Raw genomic sequence first — 23,299 nt, forward strand, 5'->3', positions numbered from 1 at the left:
ATTACCATTTCCTGAATTCCAATAAACTCATACACTAATTACCTAAAATAAAAGGCTGTAATTATCATGACTCATTTACAAGCATCTTTTGAGCTTTATGATTATAACAGGCAAGGGGATTCAATGATCAAAAGACAAAGAGAAGACATAACAACTGATTTATTGACAGCTACTGGGATTTCCTTTACATGGCAGCTGCTATGGTCTGAATGCTTGTGCCCCCCGCAAAATTCATATGCTGAAACCCAACCCCCAAGATGACTCTACTAGGAGGTGGGGCCTTTGGAAGGTGATTAAGTCATGTGGGCAAAGCCCTCATGAATGGAATGAGTGCTCTTATAAAAGACACCCAAGAGCTCCCTAGCCCCTTCTGCTGTGCGAGGACACTGCCAAAAGGCACTGTCTATGAACCAGGGAGCTGGCTCATATCCACCAAATCTGCTGGCACCTTCATCTTGGACTTTCAGCCTCCAGAACTGTGAGAAATAAATTTCCGTTGTTTATAAGCCACCAGTCTGTGGTATTTGTTATGGCAGCCTGAATGAACTAAGCGGCTACGCTGCCTGTTCTCACAGCTTACCATCTAAATCAGTTTATGAGTTACCTTTACTTTAGCTGAGTTATCCCTAGTGTTTTCCATATTAGAAAGCATACTAGCAGTGGCAGATTTTTCAAAGTGCATGACCTCTGTGAAATGTCTATAAGCTAAAATATAACATCCTTGAGTGAGTTTTTCCTCTGCTACTGAAGTACGCTATTTTCTATCTATCTTCAATGTCGAAAAGTAGATAAGATGGGGATGTCCACATATTTTCTACTTAAAGAGCAATCTAGCTTATCATTACTACATGTCAGTGGGGAAGGAGGATGATCGGGAATGGCCTTATCTGGGATCTTTACAGTATCAATCGCCTGCTTAGGCACTAGCCCTTCTAAGATTGCTGTTCAGTTTCTAAGCGAGGAGTCAGTAATGACAGATTTAGAAGACTTAGCAGCTCAAGACAGCCAGATTAGCTGTTCCAAAAAGCGAGTCCGGAGATATGCAAGTGTATCTTTGAAACAAATCTTGTACCTTTAGGGTTTATTTAAATCGCTTAAAAAATAGTCACACTCCAAATGACCTCTGGGAGTAGCTACCTGTCAGGGAGCATGACTAACCCACAGAAAATTCCACATTCAGAGCCTGGACTGGGGCAAGAAGAAAAGACTCTCACACCCTGTAAAGCCTCCCCTGGGATATGGAGAAAGGGGACGTGACTTTCACCTTCAGCCAGAAAATGCCCTTTTTCCTTCTTTGGGGGCCCTTAGTCAGGGCCCAGATAAATAATGCATCACTGAAATTAACACACAGCAAGTGTTTCCTTGACATCCCCAGCTGCCTGCAAAAAAAGTGCCATCACATGGTCAGCAGAGGCCCCCCCAAAGGTATCAGGAGGGGTGGCAAGGTTGCAGCAACCTTCGACCAGAGCTTCAACGCCCCTGAATAAAGAATGGAGTTGATGGAGGCCGGCCTGGTGGCGCAGTGGTTAAGTTCGCATGTTCCGCTTCGGTGGCCCAGGGTTCGCTGGTTCAGATCCGGGTGCGGACATGGCACCATGTGGCAAGCCATGCTGTGGTAGGCGTCCCACATATAAAGTAGAGGAAGATGGGCACGGATGTTAGCTCAGGGCCAGTCTTCCTCAGCAAAAAGAGGAGGACTGACAGCGGATGTTAGCTCAGGGCTAATCTTCCTCAAAAAAAAAAAAAAAGAATGGAGTTGAAATAATTACAAAGGGTTTGCTCACAAATGAGCCTCAGTGTCATCTGGGGAATTTGCAGCTTCCTGTCAAATATCTTCTATATGGTGCAGCATTTCCAATATGCTGATTTCCTTATCTCAGCCTAAACACCTCAAAAAAGCACTGTCTAAAGCAAACCCAGGAGGCCAATGAGCAAGGAGGCTTGGTGGTGGGAAGAATAAGGGAGAGTGGCATGTGGTCCACACCCTCCAGCGCCCATCTCTGGGTGACATATGGAACAGCAGGAGCGGCTCTCATTGCTCCATTGTCAGGAACCCCAGAGTCCCCAGTTTCCATCCCATGGATACATCTGCAGGCCGCATGAAGGTAATCTGAAAAGGCATCTGTGCTCGCATATCTTGCTGTCTACTCATTAACCCAAAGCACTCAAGCTATTACTTTTTTAAACAATTCTATTTCCTCAAAACAAATAAACAAAATTACCTTTAAAAGCTTCATTGGATTTCCCATATCATTTTTGGGGTTGCTACAAGGGTTCAGTTACTCTATTAAAAAACAAACAAGAAAACAAGTGGGACAAGTGGACAAGTGATCTTAAGGATGATGTCCTACTGACAGCAGGTGGATGGACCCCAGTGCCACAGTGACAGCATGCGATACCACCCTACTATGGCAGAGCATCATGTCACAGGAAGGCTTGGAGGAAAAGGGTTTATTCTCAGAGGCTTATCAAGCCTTAGACTCTGCCAAGGCTGTCAAAGAATTCAATTCTAACACACCACTCATGAAGGCAGATTTCTCTTTTGAACAGAAGCGATTCTAAAGACTCCTGGGGTCCGTGAGGAAGCATCTTTGTTCCTTCTGGAAACCCAAGCAAAAAGTCTTTACATTCTTTCCACTTTACCCTCCAATTCCTCTGCAGCTTTTCACCACTTGTGCTCTGAAGAGAACATGCTACGAGTGAGGAAATGCCACAACAGCAAACTGAACGCTCCACAAAAAGCTGTTGACTACAACAGTCAGCAGAATGATGGCAGGAGAAAACATACAGCAGAAAACATTCAGATGATCCTCCTTGGACAAATTACTCACTTGAAAATTCTTTCTCAGTACATTGACATCTCTTTGGTGTTTTAATACAATCTGCTGTGGTATAGTGGTAATGAGCACCAGATCTGGAGAGACTGGATTAAATCCCAACTCTGCCATTTGTTCCATGTGGTCTTGGACATGCTTTTTTAACGAGTTCTATGCCTTAGTATCCTCATCTGATAGATTGGGATAACAATCCAGCTGTTATGAGGATTAAACATGCTAATAAATGCAAAGCATTTAGAATAATACTCAACAAAGCTCTGATTATTATTATTACAGTTCAAAATTCCTTTCACACGTATCATTATAGTTGATCCCAAAAACACTATGAAACAGAGGCAATCATTTTATCCATGTTTTACTGATGAGTAAAGTATATGAGGTTCAGTTAAGTGATTTGCTAAAAACATAAATAATCTGTGACTGACTGAGCCAAGATTTGAATCCTGCTCTTTTGACATTAACCCTTGGATTCTTTTCCATTACACTGGATAATTTACATGTAAAACACAGCAAAAACAGGCATTATAAAATATAGACACTAGATAAATTCCTAAAAGAAGAAAACTATTGAGAACATCAGAGTACCTATTCTAGGACTTCATTCTTGGAATAAAAAAAATGATCAGTTGATAGCAGAATTTATCTAAAGTAGTTAGTGCTGATTTCTAAACTCAGTGTGTAGCAATTTGGAAGCCCCAAAATTCTGAAATGAGGGAGGAAGAGAAGATTTATCAATATGTGGTTTTTTGGTTCTAAATTTCACCTTTTAGGAAAACAGGTAAACCTCTGTCTTGAGAAAACTCAATACATGAAAATGCAGAACCACAAGATGGTTGAGTAACTCACTACAAATAGAAACAGTGAAGGGCTTAAATGTTTAAATGCAAATTTTGCCATCTTACTGTTGCTCTAATTCACAAGCCAGCAGTGGACTCTGATCACTGATACATTGTGACATTCAGGCTACACCCTCTTAGATCTAGAAGACTGGGAATTTCATCCCTCAGAATCCTTATCCACATGACACTTAGGGGAAGTTTTACAAAACAAGCAGAAGATTGGTGAATAGAAATGAACAACTGGCAGATAGTCCTTCTTTCTTGATGAATTTTATAACTTAGAGCATTTGAACGGATCCCTGGGGGAGGAATTCTTTCATGACTAACATGATTTCTAGTACTTGCATCTTTTTCTAATTCATAAAATTTCAATGTGTTAGCCTCATACAAGTCTTTGAAGGAGTCTTCTATTTAATAAGATCAACTTTTTAATCTATGAATCCAGTTTTGAGGATTAAGTACTGTATGTACAAATCATTCAAATTATCTCTCAAAGTAATAAGGTAAAAAGTATTTAGACAGAGCCACATTAAAAACTAAGTTTAAAGCAAAGATAGCATGCTAAAAATTATAATCTTAAACAAAAAGACATTGGTAAACTCTGAATGACCAGCAAATCCCACTGTACATATGTCACTGTTTATTTATTCAGCTCACCATCGGGGTTCTGCCAAACCTTTAAAAAAGTTCATCTGAGCAACTCACATGAAAACGTCCACTCACCCAAGTCAACAGATGTCTATTCCACAGCTAAAGAAATGCCCCCTTAACTTTAATTCTGAAATTATGTTTTTAATAGAAAACATATAACATTCTCAAAATATGCTTGTTAAAGCCATCCAGATGGAAATATTTCATTCCTTAGATATGTACGTGGAAATCTATAAATTTCAAATAAATCTCACTAGTGAACATTACTGAGACATAAAATTATAAAATATTATTTAGGCCAAAGAAAGGAATTAGATTTTTCCCCTCTGGTCAGAATTTACCTCTACATTCCAGTCATGCTTAAGGCTGTAAGACATTACTATATGACAAAATTGAAAACAGATAGCTGAAAAGCACCATTATGTGAAGCAATTAATAACTGAAAAAGCAGAAATCTCTGAATAACCATTTAAGCTTCAGAAACAGGCATTTTTACTTTATTCCTATTGTTAAGCCTGTCTAACTCTATCCTTGGGCTGGTTTGAGGCCAACAGCTACGTATTTGTTGACTCAATGACCCAACTCCCTCAACTTCAGTAAAATGTATGCTTCAGATCCCCACCGCATGCCATATATCTCCCCCAAGTCCCTAGTTCTTGCCTGTAAAGTCAAGGTCATACCATGGTACCTCTCTTACCTGTTTCCCATCCAGGGTGTACAGGCGTTTCACCACACCCGAGTCCAGCTTGATGGCATCAGTTATGTCAGTGAGAACCTGCTCAAAGGAATGAGCAGTTTTCTTGTTCAGCAGAATCCTGACAGCTTTCCGTGGCTTCACCCCACTTCGGATGATGGTGACCAGCTTGGGCCGAATGAAATCCTTATTCTCCCGAACCTCTGAAGGGCTCCCTTTGGCAGTGGCTAGTGATGATACCGCCCGGGACGCCGAGGTGGTCTTGACATTCACAGACCAGTTGGGGTTCACGTTCTTGGTGTATTCCAGCTTCTTGAAGGGCTCTATTGAGCCACACACATAACTCTCTCCTAAGAAAGAGAGAAATAAATTTAAATTTACGCCAAGGTAAACTCATTTCCTAGTCTTCGATTTTTCCTTTTCTAATTAGAGGCAAGAACTAATTGTGACTTTTTAAACAACGAAAGCATGATTAATAATTAATGCAAAAGAGAGATTTTTGACTTCTAATCTGGCTCTGTTATTAATAGATTGGCATTATAGGTACAAAAAAACTCATCATGCCTCCCTTTCTTCATCTTCAGATTGGTGATAGTAACACTGACATACCTGAATAGACCTCAGAAAGATAAGAAATTGAATTCAAGAGAGAAAGTATTCTTTGGGATTTAGGAATATTTATATTTGCAGAAAACTTCAAAATCAGAGGTACTTATATTTGCCACCTGAAATAATTTAATAACTAAAAATGGATCAGAAAAGAGCTTCTTAAAATAGCTACGTAATTTATAAGTTTGACAGGAGTGTTTGCTAAACATTTCGTAAAGTGAAGTGAAATTCTGAAAGCAAGCAAAATAACCCCCCTTCCCTTTCTCCCAGCTACACAGGGCCCAGCACAGTGATCCACACACACTAGGAAGCCAATTTATACTTGTTTATAGATAAAAGGTTTTGAGTGGTCAACTTACAAACTGTAGAGTCATAAACTGACTCTAAAATAACTATAATTATATAATATGAAAATATCTAAGGATCTAATGTGTAACATGGTGACTACAGTTGATAACACTGTCTAGTATAACTGAAATTTGCTAAGAGATTAAAACCTAAATGTTCTCACACACACACACACAAATAAGTATGTGAGGTGATGAATGTGTTAATTAACTAGCCAGAAGGAATTCTCTTACGATGTCTAGGTATATCAAACCATCACAAGGTACATTTAAAATATCTTACAGTTTTATTTGTCAATTATACCCCCAATAAAGCTGGAAAAAAAGAAAATAGTGAATAAATGTAATTAAATTTTTATTAAAAATTACTCCTTAGAGAATAGCTTAATGAAAATACTCAGACTATTAAGGAGATGTGGATCACACAAAAAGTAAGTAACCCATGTACTAAACAATCACAAATTACAAAATGGCTGATCCGAAATACACATTTCATAAAGTTAGGTCACAGCCATTTGAAATTAAAGATTTTATAATGGCTTCTTTCTGTGTTAGTAAGTCTTTATAGCAGGGAATAGGCAAAAATGCTAAAAGCCTTCATAATTGCAGATAAAGTCACCTAGGACATATCCAACACAGCCCATTTCCTTGTATCTAAGTCCTTCTCCTATTTTTAAATTAATACTGCAAGCATCCAGGGTTACAGAATAAATATTCACATAATAATAACTGAACCGGGGTTTCTAAAACTGAAAAGTACAGTAATACCTGTTATCAAATATTTACTTTGCAAATGTTTTTAAAATATACTCTAATGTGTGTTTATACATTATGCCTCGCTAGAAGTTGTACAAATAATACAAATTTAGCAAACCCTTTTCTATGCACCTAGCAGATTATGACTGGTCCCAACTATGCTTTTCTCAAGGTTCATGTAGATATCAAAAACACACACATGGGGGCTGCAGCGACAGGGGTATTTTCTGAAGGCTTTGGGGAGAGACAGTGTGAATGTGACAGTGGGAGGACAGCACTGGAGGTCTGGGCTCAAGGCCTGGCCTCTCCAAGCATGTGACCTTGGGCAAGTCCCCCAGACCTCCTGGTAGTGGTTTATTCATCCATCATACGAAGGATATTCCAGTGGCCACTCTCATCTCATCAGGTTTTTGTGAAGATCAAACTAGACAGTAGAGATCAAAGTGATCTCAAATGCAAAACTGCCACACAAATGACAATCATCTGAGGCTGCATTCCCCTGACTGTACAGCTAGGCTGAAAGGGAAATTAAAAACCACAATTACTAGAAATCAGTAAGCAGGTCTTCTATTATCAGGTGTTAATTGCTTATAACTACAAAGTTACCGGTAGACATCACTTTGGATCCATCTCAATGTGAGGGTGCCCCAAACAGTCCCCAACAAGGCACACAGGCCATCATTTAGCTGGCAAAACCAGTCTTGGTCAGAATTCTGTGCTCATTGGAGATACGCGATTGTCTGATTTTTTCTAAGTGTATATACTAAGCCAATAATTAAAATCAAAACAGAAACATGGACGGGTTTACACTTCAACAAAGAAAACTTTTTTAATTTTAGAAAAAGAATAATTAGGAAAGGGAAGAATTTTAAAATACATAACAATATGGAATGGTTTGTTGGAGGAGAAAAACACTTTTTCTTTCACATCTTCTGAAATAAAGCACTCTAAAAATTTTTACAAGCATGACAACTTTGAGAAGGTGATAGCGGTTTGTGTCAAATAACAACAATGAAAAGAAATCCGTATTTAATCTGTGCTGTCACTTTGAGGTGCCTCTGCCTGGTTTATCAGATTCAAAGACTGGAAGGAAATGTTGGAGGCGGGTGTGCGACTCCAGGAAAGGATGACATTGTGCTAAAGGCAGAGGGAGGAGCTGGCCACCAGACCCAGGATCACACACCACATAGTGCTGTCGTTTAGAATCTAATACACTATTTAGGAATTCAGGAAAAGCCAAGATGGCTTTCCTTACATTAATAACCTTCTTTTTAATTGTGCAAATATATTTGCATTAAATTTATTTGACCTCACATTTTGACTACTTTTATTTTAATCATAATTCTAAATTTCTCCCCACCGCTAGAGATGCAGCCTCTGTCCTAACTCAATCAAAGTTGATTGTACTTTACGATTTTGTAAAAACTAGCTTTTCAATTAATGTGGTAATATGATAGATAATTGTAAATTAATAAATGTAATTGTTCTGAATGGGAAGAACACATGGTCTTGATTTGGTCAAATAGCTCTGGATATCCAGTGTTTAACCACTTCCTGAATCAGGCTGAGAGTTAAGAGATATGCTATATTCTTGATTCGAGAATCAGCAATAGGTTGCATTCAAATCATGACAGGAGGTACATGTGTTAAAGGCCATTCAAAAATAACACGAGGGGCAGGCCCCGTGGCCGAGTGGTTAAGTTTGCACACTCTGCTTCAGCGGCCCAGGGTTCCACTGGTTCGGATCCTGGGCATGGACATGGCATGGCTCACCAGGCCACGCTGAGGCGGCATCCCAGATAGCACAACCAGAAGGACCTACAACTAGAATATACAACTATGTACTGGAGGGCTTTGGGGAGAAGAAGAAGAAAAAAAAAAGTGGCAACAGTTGTTAGCTCAGGTGCCAATCCTTAAAAAAAGAAAAAAAAAACAATAAAAATAACACAATAAAGTAAAACTTATAATTACTGTAATGTACTTCTTATATACACAAAGCCATCCTAAAGTTTTTTTGGTGTAATTTCTACCGCAACAATGAAATAAAAGTCGATTTATCTAAACCAAGGTATATTTGAGCAAACTAGCCCAAAATTCGCTTTGAAAATTTTGGATTAGTTTCTATAGGTGAAGTTAACAAGGACAGTAAGATGGCAAAGATCATAGATGGTTTAAAGGAAATGGCATGAAAATCTGTTTAGAGGTAAAGGTGAATAGAATTTACCAAACATAAGGACTTGCTAGCTGGCTATCATACTGCGAATTTGTCCCAGTTTACTCAAGCCAAAAATTTTTGCGTTAAGACTGATCTTTAACTCAAAATTTAATACCCTGGGTATTAACACACCCCAAACAAATAGCAAGAACTACAGAAGCAGCCATCTTTCTGAATTGCTATGCACTTACAAAAGCCAAAAAACTAACACTGGCTTTTAAACGGAGACAAAGAAAATGACAGTTCAAACAAACAAACGAAAGGTAAGAAAATGAAGCATGAAACTATGTTTGCATCCAACCAACACCTCCTAAAATATCAGAAAATGGTAATTTTTCTCTCAAAGACTTAGGTATTTTGGGGAGTTTAGAATATGGAATCATTTCTGTATAATCATATTAGATTATTTTTAAGATACTGAAGAGTCCATGTTTTATTTTGTTTTAAAAAAATAACATATGCATCTTTAAATTATTGTATTCGCCATTATTCTTCAAAGTATGGAAATAAATTTTCTCTAACAAAGTTTATTATTATAAAATACACAAAGTTAATTCTACTTGGCCATGGACTCCCATTATGAACTTAGAGGACTTCCATTTAAAAGAAATTCTAAGTCACCATCGAAAACTTCCAGTAATATGGTGCCAGCTCCCTGGTTGACCAGGCTTGTGGTGAGTCAGCTAGGAAGGTGTTCCTCTACAACATCCCATATTAGGAGATTCCAGAAGTTTGTCCTATTTTCCCTTATTGCTGGAGGTTCTTCATTGGCTAAGAGTTGTGATTTGTAAATTCCAGCTGTGACATCACTTGACCTTAGTCTAAAAATGACCTATTCTCCATTCTTCACATTACTAAAGCTGGTTGCTTCCTCTTCTAGGATTCCTTCAAGTTCAAAACGTGGCATATTCAAAAGTATTTTAAGTGAGGGGTACCTGTAATATATTTCATTTTTCCCGAGTATAAACTTCCTCACTGAAAACTCTGGCAATTAAAATTTACTATTGTGAGTTATAGTAAAAGCTTGGAAATATTCAAATATATATTGAAACTTCTGAAATTGAACTGAGTTAAATTACACGAAAGATACTATTTACAGAATAAAATATCATAAAGTGCCTTCTGCATATTATATTTTATGAGTCTAACTCTGATATACACAATAATATTTCATAACCTACCTGGAAGGCGCTGGTTTAAGAAGATGATTTTGATAGTGTCATTAAAGGCAAAAAAAATAAGATTCCCCAAAGGCACTGATGGATCATTCTTCCCTGGAAGTCTTTCATAATACAACAGTACATAAAAATAAGCTCACAGAAAATAAAATTTGAATGTGCATGTCAGGCCTGTGGAAAATGCCAACTTCTCAAATTCAAAGCAACAGAAAAATAACATAAAGGAAAAAACTGAGAGATCCAATTTTTTTTAAACTTGAAACTGATATAACTGAAAAGTAGAGAAACTACAATAAAAAGAGGAAAACTGACTGAAGACTTATAATACAATAATGGGTTAACATAATGTGCAAAGCCTACTAGAATTTACAAAAATACAAGGTACTAAATATATGACAAAGGATAAAAACTGTACAAAATATCAATAGAAAACACCACTAGAGAAATTGTAAACTGGTAACAACCCTTTTAGAAGCAACATGGCAAACTGGATTTAGAGCCATGAAAGCATTCATTCTCATTGCTAAAAATTTCTCCTAAGGAACTAACAGAAAAACAAATAACAAAATTGCAACAAGTACATACAGCATCAGCCATGAAACCCCAAAATTGGAAACAACCTCATAAATCCTCAGTAATAGGTACAAGACCTGAATTAGCTACTCTGGGGAGTGAAAAGTATCCTAAGTCATGAGCTTGTCTCCAAAGAGCTTAGAAAGCAAGACATGTATATGAAAAGACTCCACCACAAAGCAATAAATGATCATTGCTAAATCAGTAGTCAGGCAATCCTAATTCAGAGGAGAAAGAAATCAATTCCCACTTCCCACTGAGCGATCAAAGAAGAAATGGAATTCATGCTGACCTTGAAAGCAACGGTAGGATTTTCATTGGCAAAAACTAAAGAGGACAGCATTTCAGATCAAGATAAATAATAACATGCTCTACTGCAGAATACTATAAAGGGATAGTCTGTGAAATATTAATGTATCTCTCTCAAAAAATAAAATAATATGGTTCCATGGACAAACAAGTTAGAGTAAGACTGCAGTAGGCAACAAGGTCAAAGTTTTTATGTATGATCAGACCTGGGTTTTAGAAAGATCACACTGCTTGCAGTATGAAGAAAGGGCTGAAGTTAGGATGTTGGGAGACAGAAGTCAAGATACCATTTAGAAAGCTATTACAATAGAGCGGGAGAGCAGATGGATAACTGAACTTTACACATCTGTGCTAGGGACAGAGAGAAGTAGATGCTATGAGGAGTCCTTAGCAGATAGAATCAATCAATTGGATTGCAGAATTGGCAACTGATTGGATGTGGGGCCCAAGGGAATACGAGTCAATGACAACACTGAAATGATGACATTGAAATTTCTATTTTGGCCAATTCCCATATACCACAATAGATAAAATAAGAAGGGAAACAAGTTTGGATTAGACGGTAAGAAAGGAAATTAATTTGGTTGTGTGCATATTGAATTTGAAGTTGCTAGGAGCCAACCAGTTGGAGAATTCCAGCAAGCAGCTAGAAACATCGGTCTAGAGTTTGGGAGGGAAAACGGATGAGACAGCAGCAGTTGTGGGAATTGAAGAAGATGCTCAGGGAGATCACACCCAGCAGGACAAGATGAACTCTAGGGCAACACCAGTATTTAAAGAGTGCCCAGAGCTGGAGGAGCCATTGAAGGGAAGTGAGAGAAATCAGGTGCCTGGAGCCACCAAAACCAAGGGTTGGTGAGTACATGGCTGGAAGAATTCCAGACGTCAGCATCCAGTGCTCCAGGGACAGCAGAGATCACTGGCCTGGCCATTAGGAGGCCACCTGTAATGGCCACTTCAGGTAGGTAGTGATGCCAGATTGCTTGCATTCATTCATTTATCTATTCATTCTCTCTTTCTCCTTTCTTCCAGTGATATTTATTGAGTACTTGCAACTACTGTGTTAGGCAGCGAGGACTCCAATGGCTCCTTGATATAAAATAAATAAGCATATTACAGTGTAATGATGCTAATCAGGGGACTGAAGTAAGATTGGAAGTTGAGGAAGTAAAGGCAGCAAACACAGATATTTATCATGGAAGAGCTCTGCATTTGAGAGGTCAGCAAGATAAAGGAACGAAATTTTTAGATTGTGGGAGACTTGTATATCTGTAGGCTGAGGGGATGAGAATGGAGATGTTATAGGCAGAACAGGTTATCTGAATGTTTGCCACATAGCAGACCCTGTTCTAACACATGCTATTTTACCTGTAATCCTCACCACAACCCCATGAGCTAAGTATGAACGCACCACTTATCAGAGGGCAAACTGAGGCACAAAGAGTTAGGCAGCTTGCTCAAGGTCACCTGGCTAGCAAAGGTGGAGCCAGGATTCAGACACAGATGGTCTGACTCCAGAGCCATGACTTAACCATGAGCCACGCACTCTCAGGAGGGCACCCATCTCACCCTCCTTACAGGAGAGAAGGGAGGCCCAGAGATGGGAGAGTACAAGAAGAGAGCAGATGAGCTCAGTGCTGAGCGTATCAATGGGTAAGAGGAGACAAGGCCAGATTGGAAGGAAGGAACAGGAGCGCAATAGCCAAGAGAAACACATTCAAGACTGAAAGACTGGGTGTATTCTACATGTAAGCAGAGGAGCCATTATAGCACAAAGTGGTTTGTCTGTGGCCAGGTTTATAGGCAGGAAACTGGTTGGAAGACTACTATATAGGACACATGTATCCTAAAGGACCTGATCTAAGAGAAGCCGTAAAGGGAACAGAAAAGCAGGGGCAACTACAGATTCTATATGGAAAAGAAAAACTAACTGAGAAAGAAAAACTAAGATATGTATTCTTATCTTAGGAGCCTATTACAATAGTATAGGGAAGAGATGACAGGAGTCAAGTGGTAGGAATACAAGGAGTTATAATTTAATATTTTTTAACTTTTTGTATCTTTCAAAATTTTCTACAAAATGCTCACTGTAGAAAAATGTATCACTCCTTCAGTCAAAAAAAAATAACATTGTTAAAACAGTAATAAGGACTTGAAAACTATAATAATGGTGGTGGAGAGAAGAGAAAAAAATCGAAGAACTGCCTTAAGCAGAATCAACAGAATTTGGTGATAGCTTGTATTTGAGAGACGAAGAGAAGGAGTCAAGGGGGATGTTAAGTTAGATGGTGAGACCATTTAACAAGATCCAGAATTCTGGATAATGGAAAAGAATGAGGTCACATTAATACACGTTGAGTCTGAAAGGACTAATGATGAGAGTATCAGTTGTCTATATCCAGGTGGTTGCAGTGCCAAAGAAAGGTCTGGTTAGGAGTAATTGGTCTTAAAAGAGTAGTTAAAATAATGGGACACCACAGGAGATGATCCAAAGACAGAAAAGTGGAGGACACCTTGTTTAAAGGTGAGACAAGTAAAAAGGGACAGAAAATCACCATTAGAACAAGACAGTAAGTAATCATTGCTACAGATAAAACCCACCAATAAATGCCAACATTCATGGGCAAAAGTTTAAGGAGAAACAAGATATTTACATAGCCTCAAAGTTTCTCCCCAAAATATGTATTAATTACAAAAGGGGGAATAGTAACTGTAGAGTGAAGATAGCTGGCAGACACCACCTTAACCAACTGATCATGGTTAACTTCACCAGCGGTTAGACACAGCAATATCATGTACCCCCTGAAATGACACACTGAGAAGGTCATAACATCACTTCTATGGAATTCTCACCACAAATGCATAACTTCAACCCAAACTGAAGCTAAACCCATCAGGTAAACCCAAATTGAGAGACATTCTACAAAATAACTGACCAGTAATCTTCAAAACTGTCATGTCATTAAAGATAAGGAAAGACTGAAGAACTGTCACAACTTGGAGGACATGAAGGAGATATGACAACGAAATGCAATATGTGATTCTGGAACCATAAAAAGGCCATTAGTGGAAAAATTGATGAAGGCTGAATAAAGCCTGTAGTTTTGTTACCAGCATTGTTCTAAAGTTAATTTTTACTTCTGATAATTGTATCATGATTGTGTAAGATGTTCCACTAGGGGAAAATGGGTGAAGGGCATATGGGAACTCCCTATCTTTGTGACACTTCTGATAAGTGCAAATTAATTTCAAAATAAAAACTTTAAAACATGAGCCAGGTAGCCTGGAAAAGATAAAATTGAATCCCTACTTCACGTACTGTCCTAATACAACTCCCATTAGAATATTCTTTTTAACAAAAACATATAAATACTAGAAGATGAGGGAAATGGCTTCATAATCTCAGAGTACAGAGGGCCCAAGAGGCATGAAGATCAAGCCATAAATGAAAAGAGTGATACTTTTGATTATATAATTTTCTTTTAAATCTGCATAGCAAAAATCATAATAAACAAGTCAGTAGATAAAGGAAAATCTGGAAAAAAATACTTTCAATTAATATCACAAAGGGCTAACATCTTTAAAAGAAAAAAATCCTACAAGCCAATTAAAAAAGACCTCAATCAGGTAGAAAAATGGTCAAAAGCTATGAAGAGACAATACATCAAAAAATAAATACAAATGCCTTTTAATCATATGAAAAGATCAAAATTAAAACTATAACAAGATACACGTTTTTCTTTTCTTAATAGATTGGCAAATGGCAAAATATTTGGTAACACATTGTCTTGCTGGGGGTATAGAAAAACGGCCACTCATACATTACTGGGGGGTGTGTAAACTGGTACCACCTCTATGAAGAGAATTTTGCAACAGCTCTTAAAAGTTTACTGCTTGTACCTCTCTATCCAACAATATTACTTCCAGGAATTTATCCTACAGATATTCTCCTACAAGAGTGGAAAACTTATATCCACGGATATTTACTGCAAAACTGTTTCTAATAACAAAGGATTGGACACAACCTAAATGCCCACCAATAAAACACAGGTTAAATAAATTATGGAACATTTGTATAAAGGAATGCTATGAAGTCAGTAAAAAGAACACATTAGTTCTAGATGTATGATATGATACATTGTTAAGTGCACAAAGCAAGGTGCAGAGCTGTGAGCAAAGTTACCTTCTGGGCAAATGACATGTATATGTTCACCATACGCTGCTATGTCTGAGAGGTTACTCAAAAAACTAGTAAATTCATTGCCACTGGGGAATTTTAGAGAGAGTATGTTTTATAAATTTTCAAAAATTAATTTAAAAATGTTTAATATAGCAAGGAGAGGCATAGAGGAAGCCAGTGCATTAGAGAAAGAAAGTAGATGACACCTAGTCAGGGGAAAGAAAAATTGTCAAGAGAGCTGGATGCCTGGAAATCATGGTTGGAGAGAGATTCCCTAACCATGGGGTGACACATGGGTTTATTCTGTTGGGGACCTGGGAAAAGCCCTCACATTGCAGCTCCAGAGTCAGACAGTGTCCACTGGCGGGGCTGTCAAGCTGTGCATGGGAGCCGAGGAAGATGTGGGACTTGTTTCTAATACAGGCAAATCTGATGTACAAATTACCTTATTTATATCCTGAAGATAACACATCTGCATAGTTTTTATCCTAATGCTTAAAGGAAATGCTCTGGCCCTCTCATATCTACATTCACACAAGATGTTAAAAGAATGCCTGAGATAGTAAAAGATCAGTGGCTGCCAGGAGTTCGGGAGGAGGGGGGATGAATAGGAGGAGCACAGAGGATTTTTAGGACGGTGAAACTACACAGTGTGATACTACGATGATGGATGTCATTACACCTTTGTCAAAACCCACAGAATGTATAACACCAAGAATGGACCCTAATGTAAACTGTGGACTTGGGGTGATAATGACATGTCAGCACAGACTCATCAATTGTCAACAAATATACCCCCCTGGTGATAATGGGGGAGGTTGCTCATGAGTGGGGGCAGGGGGATATGGGAAATCTCTGTACTTTCTGCTCAATTTTGCCATGCACCTAAAACTGCACTAAAAATAAAAGTCTACTTAAATGTGGCAGGGGGGCAGGGGGAGATGCCTGTTCCTCAACACATACGTCACTGATGCTTAAGCATCTTATGAAGAAAAAAAACCAACCCACCAATCAATGCTTGGGATTTATAGTACATCTTTCTCCTAAGAGTTCAAAGGTTTTAAATGTTATTCCTTCATTTATCTTGACAGAATTTACACACCTACTGTGGAATATAAATAGTGCAAAATTGGGGAAAAAGAGGCAATAAAGGGAAAATGAGGCCAAGTCTCAAGGTGAATTACTTGCAGAAATAGGCTACAATTCAACTTTCCTTATTAAGCATCAAGATTTTTTTAAAACATATGAAGGCCACTTTGAAAGCAAACAATTAAGAGTGTCATTCATGGTCTCCTCTTAAGTGTGTGTGTGCATGTCTGTGTATATATACATACGTGCGAAGACAGACACAATCATATTTATGCACACACAAACATACACTCACTCATGCATTTATACTTCAGGCTAAGAGCCAGCTCTATCAACGTGCTTAAACCAAATTTAGGCATAAGAATCTGCATATAACAATAATAAAGCCATGCAGGTGATGGTGAGACCATTAAAAATAAAGAAACTCACATGTCCTTGTGATTGTAATTCAGAATTTTTAGTCTGAGATAAGTGAGAAACAACAAACAAAAGAAAAATTACAAGTCAAATGCACTTGACAATGTACTCACTAAAAGGATTTAATTTAAAACTCAAACATCATCATTTTGGAAGAGGAAATGAGAAGCTAACAACACGCACTGACGTTTACATAAAATTAGTATGTAAAGTGAGAGATATGAACTTAATGATGAATATGAAGCAATGGTTTGCATTTCAACAGACTAAGCAAAAATGTAATTGACAAAGAGGCGAATCCAAATGAATTTCAGCTCTTTCACCAGTAAGCGCAGCTGCACGCTAATTGTCAGTGTTATAAATGAGAAAAAAATCTGTTTAAAATGAAAATTTTTTTAAAATGCTGTAATATGTGAACTTAAATACTGTACTGAAGTTACTCATTCACTCAATCAGAAAAAAGTATTTATTTCCAAAAAAGTAATTTTTTAACATCGGAATAGTCAATACGCAGCTACTTCATATTGATTGGGGAAAAGTATTTGGAGGCAAATGAGAACATTAGTGTTTCTGGGAGCAGTATCTGTCACTCCTGGAATTAAGTCAAGGTTAAAAACATTTGTTTCCAAGAAGCTAATACAATAAAATTTCATTTAAAAGCCACTAAGAATACCCCAGTCAGTATCTTATTAGTGGCGGTTATGAGCTCCAGCTCTGGCACCAGCCTTCCTGGGTTCAAATCCTGACTCTACCATGCCTTGCTGTGTGACTATGAGCAGATCACTTAACCACACTGTACCTCACTTTTCTCATCTTAGTGTAAGATGATAACAGTACTTACCTCCTAGGATCATTGTGAGAATTAAATGTGTTCGTACTTGCAAGGCACATGCTCAATAACTGTGAGCTATCATGAATATCCTCGGTCAGGACAGCAGTCTCTCAGAGCAGGCATTCTTTTGTGTTAAAAAACTGACAAAGAAGATGGCGGCAGGCATGTCATGATTTTGCTGGTCCCTGGATGTAAAATAGCGTCATTTCCTACCTCTTGTACCCTCTCTTTGGTGGATGGGAATTATGGAAATATCTCTGGCCACTTCTCAGTAAAGATCAAGTCTGAGTGGGAAACTGACTGAAGTTTCCCTCCTCCCATGGATGCTGCACAGCTGAGGAATCAAACTCCGGCTGTCCGAGAATGTGCTTTGAGATCTTGGCACATTTCCCTACAACACCATCAGCCCTCAAAAGGATGGTTTGGTGACGGGTCATGCACCTGACTTTGCATTTAATCTCTATCCAGATCCCCTGCAATATCCCCCTAAACGTTTTATTTATCCTTATATTTTCCAAGGTCATGAAAAGGACAGGGCGCAAAAATCAAAGCTGCTGCAGAAAGATTTCATGTTTATTCTTCCCCTTTAATTTACTGGAAGTTCCAACATCTGAATAGAAGGAAAAAGGCCAAGCCTACAGGCATCTTGGCAGGATGACAAGTCATCGAAAAGAGATGTGAATTCCCACAAAATAAACACACCAAACCCAGGCTCCTCCGCATCCTCTCAAGTCCAGTCATACTGTGACTGGCCTGGCATCCTGCCAGGGGATAAAGGGAAGGAAAATGGGAGAAAGACACAAGAAGGCCTCAGCCCTGAACCACATACAAACTCTGGTTCCAAAGGAGGACAAGCGAGCTTCCCTGTGTGCGGTCAGGGCAGAGCAACCCAAAGCTCCACGGAGTGCTGGAAGGGAAGCTTCCTGCTCCCCGCACAACAGAGGAAGGACGTTACATGCAGGGCATTCCTCCAGGATCCAGTAAGATAACAGGGTCCGGGCAATCGTGTCTGGAGGAAAGATGAACTCCGGGTGAAAACATGTACTTCCAACCCTCCAGACTTCCTTTCCATGTTCCTCTCTGCCATGTATTACCCCATCAGGACCTTGAGACCTCAGTCTTAGAAAAACCTACCCTCCAAAGAGGATCAGCCATCCCCGTTTATACCTTAGCAATCAATTTAACCCCAGTTATTTCTCTCCAAGTCATTCTACTTTGCTTATGGTTTCTAAGGCGATTAAACGCTTTATGTCCTGTCAAATGGAGTTGGTACCAAGGCAAGAGTAGCTCAGAGCAGGGAATCAACTCTGCTTGCGCAGGACACCAGGCCTCATCTGTGGACCCAAACAGTCCCACAGCCACACGAAATGCCTAAAACAGATCATTACTATTAACCTAAATTGGACTTAAAAAAAATAAACCAAACAGATTGATTCCTTTATATCCCCAAATACCATACAAAGACAACAACCCTTTAACCTTAAAAGGAAGCATCATATTAGAAAGAATTGCCAGAAATCCTAATTTTTGGTCCAGCATCACCACTAATTACCATGTAACCACAGACACGTCACATGAATTTTCTGGGTCTCAGTCTCAATTAATGGGTCTGACACCTATCTAAAATTCCTTTCAACTCTAAAATTTCATGATCCATTAGTAATTTTCAGTTCAAGTACTTGCAGAAATTGTGAAAGCAAAAGTTCGATTTGCACCTAGAAAAGAATACGAAGTATGTGATTTAAGATCTGAAAATGGACTTTTAAAACTAATGTAGCATGGATGTGACAAAAAAAGAGAGAATGCTGTAGAATTAAGACCCTTCTTCCCTCAACCCAGTATTCTAAGCTACCTGACTTAACACCATTAGTTTTTTTCTTTTTACACTACAATACAGCAAAGTGAAGTCTTAAATGTGTGAAACAATAGGGACCACAGCCCTAAGGCTGAAGGATACCTCTGATGGCGCAAGTGGGAGATGGCCAGAACAACGTGGAAATGTGAGAAGTATCCTCTAGAGTCACCTGCTAGTTATTTCATAATGCTCACCTTCCACCAGTTGGTCCAGGCTGGATATCTTCTTGAGCCCATCAATGGTGTAGATTGTTCTCACTCCCTGGGGCAAATTCACGTTATCCGACAGAGTTCGGGTCAAATCAGCCAGCAGGGCCTCAAAAGATCGGAACCGGTCTGGGGAGATGGCATACACAATCCCTTTGAAGTATCGATCTCCGTTTCGATAGAAACGAACTTTCTTGGCCTTCTTCTCAGAGCTGAGGGTCTGCAGGGTGCGCGTTCGGTAAAAGCTGCAGTGGGCGCTGTGCGTTGGGCTGGGCAGCCCGTTCACCCGCGACCCTCTGCTGTATCTCTGCGCCTTATCGCGCTCATCAAAGTGCTCCAGCTCCATGTCTCTGCCGAAGGACATCACGGAGTTAACGTTGAACCTATGAGGCACAGAAACAAAAACAGAGATACATACTGATGTTATTTTAAGATCATGATTTGAAAGGCTCAGCTTGAGAGCAGCTGGTGGAAATATTGCTATAATTGATGATATATTTGAGTTTTCAAGTTGGGAGAGAAGGAAGATGACACAGCAACAGACGTGGCAGCCCCCAGTGGAAACAGCTTATTAATCAACCCCAGTTTTGTCAGTAACATCTCCTACATATTGATCACCTATAAGTTTCAGACTTCCAACAGCTCTTATTTCCAATAGCCACAACAAATCTTTCAAAGTATTATCATCCCTATTTACAGATGAAGAAACCGAGGCACGGAAAAATTTCTCCTGAATTTCTCCCAGTAACATGGTTAAGAAATGTTTGAACCAAAAACTCTGACCCAGGTTTGCCTGACTTCAAAGCCCCAGGTTTCCTGCAGGGCAGTGTGCTAATCCTGGGGGCAGGTGGCAAATAAGCTTTCCTATAACTATAGACTAAAGAGGTGGTGGGCCAGGACGCAAAAGAGGACGGGCAGCATTTAAGTCACACTGTAAACGTTTTACGAACTGTTTGTGCTCCCCATGGCCAGCTAGAGAGCAAACTGAATCAGTTCATAGGTTCCACCAATTTAAGGAAGATTTTCTGACACATTCATATATTCAACAAAAATTTTTTAAAGTGAATTCACCGTAATTCATTTACTGACATTTACTACTTCAGCTAAGTTGGGTTAAGAAAAAGGAGGAGGAAGAGGAGAAGAGGAAGAACAAGGGGTAAGAATTACTTCTTCTTTGGAGAGTTCTGCTGTTCCCTCCGCTAAGGCTCTATCTCCATGGTTAAGGAAACCGAGGCTTAAAAAGGTTGATCAAGTAGATTTCTCAAGGTTACACAGCTGGTACAGGGTCAAGTCTGGATGAACATCTTTAAACCTCGATTTACTCAATCACACATGGGAATGCTAACAGTACCTACCTCGCAGCTAATGTTAACATTAATACATGAAGCACACATGAAGCACGTAAGATAGTGTCTAGCATGTGGTATTAATATTTTTTATTAATAAAATCTGCCTTTCTGTTCCTGACTCTGTTCCAGAAAGAACTAGTAGGAATAGAATCTTCCCCTTCTGGTGAAGGAGGCTCCTGGTGAGTCCTCATTTCCATCTTATGACGTTCAGAAAGGTATGCCTGCACCCCCATGGCCCCATTTTACTTTCCATGGAGCCTTGTTACCAGCAATCTGCCGTGGGATCAATTGATCCTTGCTAGGGGGTTAGCTGGTAAGGGCTTGTGGTGCTACCCCTTGCAGGGGGATCTGCGTTTTAAGAGGACAATCCAGAAAGCGGAAAAAACTCAGAACTCAAAGGAAAGAAGTTTCAATGATAAAATGTCAGGCATGTTGAAATAAAATATAAGGGAAATGGAAAATTTGGGGCAAGAACTTCATAAGGGCTTCCCAAATCCCACCACTTAGATTACGTCACCTTTCTGAAGGTCAGTTCAAAGTAACCTAAAGTACTGCCAAGCCCCCGACCTTTCCCTGACCCTCAGGAAACTGACCTCCGATCCATTCAGAGTGGCTAAAAATTCACGCTCAAAAGCCACTGCTAGAGATTGTGTACTCCCGAAATGAATGAAGTGGAAAGAGCTAACATTTATTGAACGGCTATGATGTGCCTGACACTATTATTCAGCAATCAATCGTGTAATATGCTAAAAATTCTCTTCTAAACCTCATGGCAATCCAATGAGGTAGGTAAGATTATTGTGACTGAGTGTGAGTACAGGATATACCCAAGGTCTCAAAGTCATAATTGAGGAAGTTGGGATTAGAACGCAGATTTACTCTAACTGATTCCCTCCTTTCTGCCCCATGTGCTGTGTCCTAGTGACCCAGACGCCAGGAGATTGGCCCCTCGTCACATGTAAAGTAGGGGTTTTTAAAGCCCTCACTCCTAACTAGCTCTGTGACCTTGGGCAGGCCACTTAACTGCTGAAGACCTTATCTGTAGACAGAGGCAGCAGTGGTCATCAAGATTCTCTCGCCAACCCCCCTGAAGAGTGGGGGAGGGGGGCAGCAGAATGTGATTTAAATAGGAGTGATTATTAGTCCAGTGTATTTTTTCCTCCAAATATGAAAACTACCTCATGCCTCTTAATAATTCATAATAGTCTAAATTTGCATTTTCCAGAAAAAGTTATACCATACATAGGTAGGTAGGAACTGGTTTCATTGATTTTGAAGTTAGATAATTTCAAAACAATTATCTTGATATGCAGTCTTTTCAGGCAGCTATTAACTGAACAACAGAACCAATATTTTGCCCATGATATCATAACTGCTCCTATTTTATTTATTTGCTTTTCTAAAAGGCGTTCTTTTGTCTTCCGAAACAGGGGTGTGTGTCCGGGGCGGAATGATACTGCCAGTACTCGTGCCAACTCACTAAGCCCTTCAAACCAGTAAATTACAAAAGCCAGATTGACTTTTGAAGGTTTGGTTTTATTTTTAAAGGCAGTGATCATTCTTCCAGGCCCAGGGGTTTCCTCCCCAATCTATATACAAACCAAAGGAAAACAAGCTGGACTATAGCAAAGGACGGCACAATTGTGTCACCAGAGAGTTCAAATCTAGTTCAAAGGGGCTCAGGTCACTTCATAATTTGCAAAGAGCAAATAATTTAGCAAGTGTTGAACCTCCCTAGAGGAAACAGGCTTTTTGAACCAAGAATTCCACAACAAATGAAAAAAGATCAATTTAAAAGAGAAAAGTTGATTTTGTTTGTTCTTTATTTGCCTATTTCCTCACACTGGATCATACCTTCAACCAGGGCAAGGACCACATCTTTTACTTCCCTTCACTGAGCCTGCCCAAAAGTAGGCAGTGATGTTGGCGACAAAGAAAAACCATACTCAAAGTGAAATCATTTTCAAGGCTACCACTAAATAAATGTCAAAAGCCACACTACACACCCTAGTGTTCCAGTATTTATGTGTGGCATCAAAATAGGGATCCTTTCCCTTGCCTTGGCTGGCTCAGTTCTTCAGTTGGCTTAGTCATATATCTGAACCAAGAGCTCCTGAAGAACATTCACTGGGTTTCCACAGGGTCCCACTTTCTCCACAGGAAGCCCACTACAGCACAGAGCCACACTTCACAGATCATAAGTGGCTAAGGGCCTGGGTACACACGCGTCATGGTGCCAAGAAGGTAACTACAGTGCTTTAGCCACAGATCAGGGACACTTGGGAGCGGAAGAAGAGGGCCTGGCTCTTATGAGAGATTTTCCTATAAACTCTGCCATGCTAAGAAATCAGCATCCTCGATTG

At 39.3% G+C, this 23,299-nt stretch overlaps 1 protein-coding gene across 13 annotated transcripts in view; it reads right to left on the minus strand.

Annotated features, from left to right (window-relative positions):
• DCLK1 (doublecortin like kinase 1) overlaps positions 1-23,299 on the minus strand; it is a 324,115-nt gene that overhangs the window by 298,966 nt on the left and 1,850 nt on the right. For all 13 annotated transcript variants that reach the window (XM_070239519.1, XM_023621506.2, XM_023621510.2 and 10 more), the window contains exons 2-3: positions 19,576-19,970; positions 5,025-5,371 (exon numbers count right to left, since the gene is read on the minus strand). In XM_070239519.1, the coding sequence (XP_070095620.1) occupies positions 5,025-5,371; positions 19,576-19,951 (723 nt within the window). In that variant the 5' untranslated portion in view covers positions 19,952-19,970. The remainder of the gene's footprint in view (positions 1-5,024; positions 5,372-19,575; positions 19,971-23,299) is intronic.

Source organism: Equus caballus, chromosome 17 (genome assembly GCF_041296265.1).
Source record: "Equus caballus isolate H_3958 breed thoroughbred chromosome 17, TB-T2T, whole genome shotgun sequence".
Classification (NCBI taxonomy): domain Eukaryota; kingdom Metazoa; phylum Chordata; class Mammalia; order Perissodactyla; family Equidae; genus Equus; species Equus caballus.